General features: G+C 40.6%; 1 protein-coding gene across 1 annotated transcript in view; it reads right to left on the minus strand.

Moving 5' to 3' along the window:
- Positions 1-11,478, minus strand: part of b4galnt4a (beta-1,4-N-acetyl-galactosaminyl transferase 4a) — a 65,320-nt gene that overhangs the window by 5,083 nt on the left and 48,759 nt on the right. Inside the window, exons 7-12 of the mRNA XM_014340267.2 lie at positions 5,336-5,402; positions 3,387-3,551; positions 2,953-3,062; positions 2,302-2,402; positions 1,973-2,046; positions 371-1,889 (exon numbers count right to left, since the gene is read on the minus strand). Of these exons, the coding sequence (XP_014195753.2) occupies positions 371-1,889; positions 1,973-2,046; positions 2,302-2,402; positions 2,953-3,062; positions 3,387-3,551; positions 5,336-5,402 (2,036 nt within the window). The remainder of the gene's footprint in view (positions 1-370; positions 1,890-1,972; positions 2,047-2,301; positions 2,403-2,952; positions 3,063-3,386; positions 3,552-5,335; positions 5,403-11,478) is intronic.

Here is an 11,478-nt window from a genome sequence, read left to right on the forward strand (position 1 = left end):
CACATATAGAATACAACATTTTACATCATTGGCACAAGTGGATTAATTATTGTTTGTGTTTACAAACCACTTCAAAAAAGCTGATTCTCATTATCTGTGGCACATTGAATTTAGCACGGATGATGAAAATAACAACAGAGAAGCTACTTCACACAAATAACATCGAGCTTTGCAAGAACTACTGAAGAAAATTGTAATCAGCGTACTGAAGACTGAGAGCAAGACTTCAAAGCACCAGGACATGAGCAATATGTTGCAGCAAAATTACCTTTTGCTTTATATAACGATTAGCATAAGTACCACACCTAAACTAACAAGGATGCAGGGAAACATAGACCTTGTCTGTTTTATTTCATTTTGCCATGCTTACCCCCCATTGCGCTCATTGAGTTTCTCCATGTACTGTGCCAGCACGTCCACCACCTCGCTCTCTGCTAGCTGCAGGTTCCCAGACACATTACAGCGCAAGTCATTCCAGTCAGAGCGCAGAAGCTCAAAGTCCATCGGATTGACTGAGAAAGTCCTCTGCCAGTTAATGCTCTCCTCTGCCCAACCTGGCCGAGCCTCCACCTCCTCGTAGCTGTAATCTGACATTTCACCCTCCTCTGGCTCTGGCTCGGGGTCGGGATCAGGATTAGAGTGGTTTGTTTCTTGGTCGATATCTGGAGGGTTGGGGTCTGGCTGCTGCTGGGACTCTGTAATCTCTGAGGTTCGCAGGTAAGAAGTAACCCGTGATTGACCTTGGATTGTGTTGTCTGTAAAGTTTAATCTTGGTGGGGTAACAGAGGGATGAGGGGGACCGCGGTGAGAGGACGGTTCGATTAGGTGGTGTTCTTTACTGGGTGGGTCAGCCATGATAGTAGTCTTTAAATCCCGGTGCTCTCCTTTGCTTTTGCTTTTCTCTGGCTGTCTTGCCCCTGTTGCCTTGTTAGAAGACTTTACCACACTTTCATTGTGTGTGTTGGTGCTTCCATTGTGAGGAGAAGCCTTACCTTCTTTTATAGGGGGGTTAGGCCAGAGCTGAGGCGCACTAATCAGACTCCTACTTCCTGTTACGCCTCCCCCACCACGTCTCCTGGCACCCAGGTTTACCAGCCTGGTGGTCTTTCCAGTCTGATACAAAAAGACTCCTGGGAAAACCTCTCTAGGGTGGCGAGATGCCCTCTCGTCCCTCCTCTCTCGCCGCTGCTCCCTCTCCTTCTCTCTCTCCCTTGCAGGCTTGGGCCTGGTGATGTAGATCTTGTTCTCCTCCCTCTTCTCTTTTTTGCTCCCGGGAAGCCTATCGTGGAGGTTGTTGCCATGTGCAGAGTTGCTGAGGATCTGCCTGGCTCGGCTAGCAAGGGCAGAGAGGGACGACTTTTGGGGAAAGAGAAGAGAAGACTTGCTGAGTTTAGTCCGTGTGTCAACTCCCCTGTCTTCTCCGCCACCTGTTCCTCCGCCTTTCCTGGCAGGGTCTAGTTCTGCAGAATCAGTGTGGACCCAGGACAGAGAGCGACCCCTAACCACGCTTTCGATATCAGGCTGAAGAACCCTTGCTTCGATGTTTTCAAGTCTCTTCCCCGTGTCTTTTCTCATATTCTCCCTTGTATGATCTCTCCCCCAGTCTCTGTCCAAATCCCTATCCATCTGTCTGTCTCTGCGAGGAAAACGCCTCCTTTCTCTGTGCTGTATGATACTGTTGACTGGGCCCTCATCTTCTTCATCATTAGGATCCTCCTTCTCTTTCTCCTTGTCTCGGCCAGCTGGTGTGGGCTCAGACTTTGATTGCTGATAGGAGGGATTTGAAGTATGGCTGGTCTGGCTTGGATAAGAGGGCTTCTTGGGTGACTGTGTGCCAACAATCTCTGCCTCATCCTCTGTATCTACCACCTCCTCCTCCTCTAGGAAATCTGGGGACACGAAAGAGACTTAAAGTTGAATGAGAGTCTGTACGTGTGCAGGTGGGTGCATGTGTTTGCTCATTATTAGTTACCATCTGGGTTCGGGAAGAAGAACGGCCTGTCATCTTCTTCCTCATCCATCTTCATATATTTGTAGAAACCAAACCTGGCAGACAAAACAAGAGGCAGCACAGGCACACACACACACACGGCCACATGCATTAACAGAAGGTTGAAGTTTCGATGTGCCTTGCAGCATAATACACTTAATCTCTTAGTGAGGGGTCACATGAATCACTGCCATCAGATTCACAGACACTTGAACACTTATTCTGCATAATCAGTGTACGCGCTCATATATACAAGACAAAGACAAATGTTCCCATACCTCCCTAAGAGATAAAAGTAATAATGCCCTTACTTCTCCAAGTAGATAGGGGACTCTCTGTAGAAACACTTGTTTTCTCGCTCCATGTGGGTGAGGCGCGTGAAGTCATTAGGGTAGACGAAAGACAGATAGACCTGATAAACAGAGACATGTCAATCAAAAATGCAATCGCCCCAGAAAACAGTGACAGGAGGAAAAGTTAGGTTATACTATGTGCACTTTGTGACAGTGTTTAATTACAACCAGTCACTTTATATAATGCTGCATTTTGTTAAGGTCATTCTTGTCTAATCTGAAATGGATTTGCTGTGTAACTTGCATCTCTCTCTCATACCAGTTATCGTTCATCTTTGCAGATGTTGCAGTAACCTGTGCTGCCCTAAAGGGGGAAGCAGTGCTCAACACTGCCCTCCACTTACTTTGTTCATGCTGTGCTTGACACAAAGGGAGAGATGCAGTGGCGATATCCAAATCAGCACAGATGTAGCTTCTCTGTTTCTCTGTTTGCTGCGCAGTTGATCGGGATATTACACTGGGAATACTTTTTAAGGGCCACTACCATATCTGGTCACATTTCTGATGACCCCGCTAGTCTACTTTTAGCAACAGCTGACTGTCGAAAAATAAAAGCTGATTCGAACAAAAGCGTCACTCTTTTTGTGACCCAGATGGAAAGTGACTTACGAACTGCAGGCCCTGGTATCTGGCAATGGGGAAATCTTTGACTACATAGGTTGGAGAGTAAAGACAGGCCGGAAGAACGTTTTCCAGTCGAGAGGGATCGATCATAGGGGCTGAGAAGAGACAGAGAGTGACAGGAAGAGGAAGAGGCAGGCAGTTATTCAACAACTAGGCCAAACCAATGTGTGTATAGAACACTTAAATAAATGAATAAATAAAAATCTAAGAGTCAGATAGGTGAGTGATGAAAAAAAGCAGGAAAATCCAGAAAAAATGGAACACAGCCTACTGGATGAAATTACAGTCTGAATACAGCTAAGATGACAACTGCAGACAATCGAGCCAGACAATCAGGCATTTAGAGAAAACGACAGGCCAGAAAATCAGGATGAAGACAGAGAAAGAGGACAGCCTGAAATGATGAATGGCAGATTTACTGCTATAGAAGGTGTCCCTGGGATCCGGCTTCAGCATATCAGCTCCATGCAGGATGGTACGGCCTCCCTCCAGACCCTGAGGCTGTGTCTCCTCTGGGAGACGGATGTGACTGGCCAAGGTCTGAGGGATGTGGTCCACACTGTTCATCTTCAGATTGGACTCATCTGGAAAAAAAGCAGTGAAGAGACATTAAGTTAGAGTCAGCGGAAAAGAGAAAGATTCTTTATCTCATTTCCTTTTTTATGCTCCTCACAATGGACAAATTTGATATTTAATGTTTAAAAGACGATATGATTTGGGCCACAATTACAGCAAAATCGCTACCATCTATGACGAGGTGGCGACTGAGGAAGGAAGAGACAGAAGGAGAAGCAGAGGGGAGATGGCACAAAGGAAGCAGAGGAAGAGGAGGAGAACCCTAACAAAAGCTGAAGTGAAGGATCAGAAAAAAGTTGAAGCAAACAAAAGCAGAACAGAGCCGAGTCATAATTATACCAATCGATAACAGGGTACGAGGAGAGCGCACGCGTGATTAATGGCATGTCAGTGGCAATGCCTGATGGGAGAAGTGCTTTATAATTAACAGGGTGGTCAGCATAATTTTTATCCTCAGGAGGGTGAATTGTGTCCACCATCTTTCTCTCTTTTTTTCCTAAACAATAAGATATCTGTTGATCACACTGCTGGTTTTTACTACACACAAGTCTTGCAAATGTTGACTAATGGGCTCGTTGATCAGCAAAATAATGGAACCCCTTTTTCTTCCTGTGAAAAAATTGCATCATTTTTCATATATTTATATTATCATCAAAACCACAGCATTCATTTATGTGCAGCAGAGATATTGAGATGGATCTTTGCAACAAAAACAAAGGAAACCAAAGAAAAAATGCTTGTTTAACTTTACACATTTATAGCAACTAAGTTGACTGCATCTTTGGTGTTTTTTCACTTAAATTATGAAACATAATCTGTGGCATTATTACACAAATGGAGCTTCCAATTCGGGTTGTGCCAGTAAGAAATTATTTTGAAGCTATAGACAGAAAAACACTTGCATGAGCAGAGGGAAGCGTGGCACAATGAAAGACATAAAAGTAGCTTGGGATAGTTTTTCAGATACATAACAAAATATCTCTAAATTTATGTGCAAGTATTCCACTTATACAATGCAACACTGATTGCAGAATCAAAGTCCTACAACTTTAACTGGTGTCCCAGAGCAAAGAGATGCATGTTTTTGCTCAAACAGGAAGGATTATTAAATAATTTCCAGAGTGAGTGAATGGAAAAAACAACTGAGGGAGGCAGAGTGACATGAGGGAGGAGAAGGGATGGATGGGTGGAGGACGGGAGACAGATGAGGAGATGGTAATGCTCGAATCCAGCAGGTGACCTCATATATGGTACGAGGCTTCATTCCTCTCTGTCACAGCTTGTCATAAACAAGAAGACAGGATTTGGCATGCATCCACATAACACTGCAGCTTTGCCCAAGATGACAACTCCACACATCATTTTCTGTGCAGCTGGCATTTCCCCCTGTTAACGATGCTGAATCTTTGTGACACATTACTATTCTTGGAGCTATAAAGGTTAGACATCTACTCTGGAGATAGTGTTCTCATTTCTGCTAAGAATGACACCTATGGAAGAAAATAGATCATCTATTAGATCCTGAAACTTCTCTTTAGCCGCACGTAGGGAATACATGCTGTGTTCTCAAACTGACATCTGCAGTGAACCCACAGAAGAACATTTTGGTTTAAATAGGTTGTTTCTATGGCATGATTGAGCCTTTCCTTTTGGCAAGCTCTCAGCTGAGCATTTTCAGCAGATTTTCTATTAACAAAGTCCAGTGTATAAATGCCAATAAATACAAAAAATTAATCATGAAATTTATTAGATTCCACGACAAGATGACACAAATTTGATGAATTGCTCTTACCTGTGTAGAGGGAGATGTAGGCCGAGTCTATCACTTCATATTTCAGACCAGGCAGGAACGGACGCCACTGTGTGTGAGAGCAGAGAGTGAGAGAAAAGGGACTGAGCGAGAAAACTAAATGCCAACATGTTCAAAGTATACGGCGAGCAGAAATCGTCCATCAGTCTTTGCTGCCTGAGCTGTGACACTCTGTGTTATTGATCTTAACAACATCACAGGATCGATCTGAAGCAGGGTTTTTGTATAAACACACATAGTTGAAGACAGAAGAGGAAACAGAATAAAGAATGTAGGACATATACATCCTTACAAAAGGTGTAAGCAAGGAAAGGAAACAAGAGGAAAACGACAAACAAAGAAAATAGACCATGAACAAAGAGACAACATGGCTGTATGGATAAGACGGGGATGAGTAGGTGTAGAAAAACGATGTAGTAATGACCTGAAAACAGCAGCGAGAGAGAGAAATAAAAAGGGGATGAGAAAGAGACAGAGAGGCAAGCTACAATTCTTTTAAATAGATTTCACAATTACCTCGTCACTTCTAGTTACCAAGGATATAATCACAGGAGACAGGTCATTTTCCAACCCTCAGCTTGAGAATACAAATATAAACACCCTCCTCAGGCTTATGCAAATGCCCCCAGTGTATGCACGGCATAAAAACATGCACACTGTTTTGGATTTTAGGGCATTTTATCACAAATGAAGCACTGAGTGTAGCACCAAATTCTGAAATTAGAAAGGCATTTACAACATCTACAGTGCTGCGAAACAGTGTTTCTCCCTCTACCGTATTGGTTCCTTTTTTTCTGGCTATTTGTCCCATATTTGGCAAAATTAACCCAGATAAATAAAAACTCTTTGAAATAAAGTTGGCTCCTAGAACCTGGATGTTGACGTATCCTCGGGCAGGATGCAGAACCCCAAGTTGCCTCTGAGAGCGTGAAAGTTAAAAGTGCTTAGGCATAGAAAAAAAAGGATTTGTGTGAATGAGATTTGGAGTAAGAAAGCACTTCGAGTGCTCAAATTGAGTAGAAAAGTGCATATAAGCACCAGTCCATTTACCATTTATCACTTTAACCTAATAACTGGTTCTGCCACCTTTGGCAGCAAGAACTGCAAGCGTCAAGCATTTACGATAACTACCGATGAGTCTTTCACAAGGCTGTGGAGACGTTTTCAGCCCACTCTCCTTTGCACAAGTGTTTTAATTCAGACACACTAGAGGGTTGAATATTTTTTTCCCCTTAAAACATAAAATCACCATTTAAAAACAGCACTTTGTATTTCTTCGGGTTATATTTATCTATTATTAAAATATGTTGTGGATCTAAAACTTTTAAATGTGACATATATACAAAAAGTACAAAATCAGAAAGGCAGCAAATGCTTTTTCACGGCACTGTATACTGTATGCAAATGATACACGCCAATAAAGCATTGTTTCAGAAACACACATAACCGCAGAAGTGCATGTAGTGCATTAAAGAACAATAAATAAGGACACAGGGTAACATCATGCAGAAAAGCACCAGGGGGTGGCCCAGCAGGCCAGCAAAGGCTTCACTATCTTGCTGTCATTTCAGGGTGATCATCTTCAAGGTCAAGCCAGAAGGCTCCACAACCCAACTCCAGGAGGGACAAAAAAAAAAAAGTGGACACCACATATTCAGTGTAAAATGCAGCCAACCTTTCTGTTATTCTTACACGCCAGAACACACAGCAAAACTCGAGTGATCATCCATTCAACACTAAAAAATACATGAATCAATCCTATTTCAAGGTTTACTTCCTTTTTCGCATTTCTTTTAATCACATGTCACAGTCTTATTTTGGAGCTCTTTTTCTGCGTCTCGCCACTTTGTTTCACTGTAGGCTGTAACTGCGTAGCTGCATTTCTGGAATGTATAATGAAAAACAACAAAAAAACAGACCCGTTTGTTTTCGCCAAAGAAATGCAACTCAAAATGGCTCAGCTTTACAGGTCAAAGCTGCAAGCGAAAGATGTTGTGAAATTTAAAATGAGAGACAATGACAGTTGATGCTTTGACTTGTGGCTCGGAGCGTGTTTCAGCAGTGCGTTTAGGAAGAATGTCAACACAACCCTTTCCAGAGCTCAGTGGAGCACAGCACCGCTGATGTGTCATCAGCCTTAAGTGAAGATGAGGCACACAACACTTGTGCTCCTGCAGGGCCCATTTTCTAAATATGTGAACTTCTGTTCATTGGCTGACCTCATATATTTGCTAATGAATTCCTCCAACCCAGCGAGTGTGCGTGTGCATGTGTGGAGACACACAGTATCTTTTATGAAAGCGTAAATGTAGTGTGTCTTGTGTGTACAGGTGTGTTTACTTTAAAACACTTTTGACAGGAAACAGCAGGAAAAAGCAGAGGTGTGCTCACTAGCCCTGCAAGTTCAAAAGAAAGGGGGAGAAAAAAATCAATATCCAAGGGGAAATAATAAAAAGTACCAACAGTGGAAACAAAATGACAATGAACAACAGGCAGTGTTGTTTCACACAGGCTAGACCACCGACTGATATATAAAGGTTTGATTCTGTTTTCAATCTGATGATCAAAAGAGGCTTTTAATCCTTCTTAGTGTATGGTTTGATACCAAACCGAATAACACACGCAGCTTTTGTTATTTGTTTTTTTATCATTCAGCGATTAGGAGTTTATTGCTTCTGAGAAGACTGACTGCTGGCTGCTGTATTTGTTACCTTAATTCAATCAGTTGCACCAGAGCCCAACGCTCTATCGATAAAAAGTTGTTTTGTTAATGTGACACATAAGTAGAAATGACATAATGAAAATAACTGACCGCTTCAAGTTTACATACAAACCACTTGAGATTTGTGGTCAAATAAAATTAACAGAAATTAAGCACTTTATTTGTTTGATTTATTCTTGCGAATAATGACTTTTATGCTAGTACAGCTCACCTTGGTACATTTAAAAGGTTGTCAATTTCCATTTGTTCAACTGAGGACAGAGAGGTTCATTGTGTTCTTTGTATAGCTCATCTCTCGTTTCCTCCATGTCGTACATAGCAGAACAAGACAGATGTTAACAAGCCTGATGAAGCCTGCCTTAGGGGAAAAGGCAAGAGGAGACCGGGACTACTCTGATGTTATTTGCAACCCCAATTCCAAAAAAGTTGGGATGATGTGTAAAATAAATACAAAATGTAATGATTTGCAAATCTTATGAACCCATATATCATTCACAACAAACACAGAAAGCATATGAAATTTGTAAATTTAAAAAATATTAGCTCACTTAAATTTGATGGTGGCAACATACCTAAAAAAAAAGATTACTATTATGTTTAATCCTCTTTTCTGTTAACAACAGTTTGTAAGCATCTGGGAACTTAGCAGACCAGTTTGCTGGACTGTTGGAGGATGAATGTTATCCCATTCTTTTTGCTGCTCAGCAGTCCTGGGTCTTCTTTGTCATATTTTTTTATTTCATGATGTATTCTTGAATGCACGCAAAGCCAGTTCGGCACTCATCTACTACAAAGCCATTCTCTTGTAACAGTTGGACTATTCAGTTTAGCAGTGTCTTGCTGAAATATGCAAGGACTTCCCTAAAGAAAAAAGCAGTCTTGATTGGAGTATATGCTGCTCTAAAACCTGTATATAACTTTCAGCACTGATGGTGCCTTAACCAGACCTGTTGCCAGTTAACCTAATCATCTGCAAAATGTTCCTCCAGCTGTTTTGAGCACAGTTTCCCTTTCCAGCTTTCCGTTGCCCCTTGTTCCAGAGTTGGGGGTGTGTAGACATGTTTCTGTCACCAAACTCCAAATGAGCTAACATTTTTCATGAAGTAGTAAAATGTTTTAAACTGATATGTTTTCTATGTTCTATTGTAAATTAAATATTGGTTTATGAGATTTGCAAATCTTAGCTCCACTAAGGATTTAATGTTTTTGGTAGAATTTGTATTCATAGGCATCATTCTGCCTATAAATACAATAGCTCGTTTGACATGTATTCTGATAAAACTTTGTAGAGGTGTAGAATGGAGTCACATAAACAATCCATAAAAATTTGGTTTACATCGACCAAGGTCTTCAAGATTAACTCAATGATTTATTGGTTGAAAATTGATTAAAAACCTTCTAACTTAAACATTAAAAGAAATGTGGTGTGTACTGTCAACATATAAAAAGCACCGTATAAAACCTCTGACCTCTTCTTTGAGTTCAAAAGATTGATCTGAAGGTCAAAGTGATATTAATGCTATTTAAAACTAAGTTTCTTATAATTATTCTGATATAATATAATAGGCTAGAGTTACTCATATCCAGTTATTTACAGATCAATGCCTATTAAACATTACTACTTCTACATAATATTTGTGTAATTAAAGTAAACACCTGTCATCCCACCATGCAATTTTTTGTCATGCAATTTTAAATAATTACTTGTTGTTTAAATATGCAAATTACCTAATATGATGTAACATGAGTGGTTACAATAACATACATTGATTGTTGTCCAAGTCGAACTGTCAGACAGAAAGCACTGAGAAATGGGTCAAGGCTAGAACAGAGATAGAGGATGGTAAATAATATATTATCTTAGGAAGGCTTGTTTGTTTTTATGTGTCCTTTGTTAACTGCCCAGGGTTATAATTTAATCATAAATGGATGGAGACGAAAGCAGCTCAAGAAAAAGGCTGTGGTAAGCAGGCCCTATTATATCCATTAGGAAAATAGCTCTGAAATCACGCTGTGCATTCTTTTCAGGTTCTTATATAGTACGAGAAAGCTTGGTTTTTATTACTGAAGTAAAAGAAACAGACGTAATTCTTCCTATTAGGGCGATAATTAATAAACCTGACAAACCATTTGTAACGATTCATTATGAGTTTGAATGAAAGCCAGAACAAAGCACAGGTGCTTTCATTGACCTGACTGTGTTTCTGTTGCCAGACAACTGTTTGGCCATAGCAACTACGACTGCACTGAGACTGACAGGCTGCTAACAAGCCAAAAATGATAATATTAATACGAATACGAGTCTCATGGAAATGTATTAAATAGTGCAGGTTTCATTTTTTGTTACACTTAACGTGACTTTTAAACAAATGTATTTCATTTTTAAACATATTTTGTGTCTACACCACATGTTTTAGTTTTCCTGGAGTACCCTTCATAATTTCCTGTAAATGTTTTAAATGTTAACCATGAAAGATCTAATTTTAATAATGTGACAAGTGCGTTGGAAGCAGAGGGATCATATGTGAGGTGAAAGAAAAGGCAAGGAAATATTGCCTATACTGACGAGATGCAAGAAAAGTTGCTTTGGTCGGAAGAGAGAAAGTGTGAATTTTAACACTGGCAGTAATTGAAAGTACTGTGGAGCTGTGGTGCTGCCCATTGACAAGCGCCTGGCAGCAGAGCATCAAGGAGAAACTCCTGACAGGCTCTGAACAAATATCTCCCCAACAGAGCATAGCAGAAACAAAGGACTGCTGGTGTTTTGATGCTATGCTGATACTGTTGCACAAACTTCATAAAATGAAAGCTGACCAGGATGCAGACAGCCAAAAAAAACTAAGTAAAACACTAAAAACCATGAAAACAAAGATTTAAGCCCATGAATGATTATACTCTTATTTCAATTGACAACTAAACAGAGCTAAACATTTACATTCTAGAGGATAAATGCCACTTTCCATTCCCAGTCAGTGACACGAAAACAGTGGCTTGTTTCTCCACGTCATATCATCTTGTTTTGCCTGGGGATGAAGGGACAACATTCAAAGGGAGATGAAGAGGTGGATACAGAGACGGGGTGTTTAATTTTCTCAGTTAAATTATACATTAACCAAAATCTCTTAGACCAGACATTTCCAATAGACAAATGACTCCAATATCCATAGCAATTACGGGGATGTTGTAGTGATTGTGTCTACAGCGACTCAATGTGTGCTCTGAGGGGAAACTAGTTAGTCACACTAAAAATCACACAGGTTTCAAATCAAGGCAAATGTACATGACAAAAAACACTGCAGCTACATAAAGAAAAATGAATAAAAATGGGTGTGCAGGTAATTTGGATTAAAAAATGTTTACTAGAAAAGACCAAAGCAATGAAGTGCCAGACATGAATGACTCA

The sequence above is a fragment of the Haplochromis burtoni genome, unplaced genomic scaffold (assembly GCF_018398535.1).
Source record: "Haplochromis burtoni strain Fernald_Lab_line unplaced genomic scaffold, NCSU_Asbu1 Contig_259, whole genome shotgun sequence".
Lineage (NCBI taxonomy): Eukaryota > Metazoa > Chordata > Actinopteri > Cichliformes > Cichlidae > Haplochromis > Haplochromis burtoni.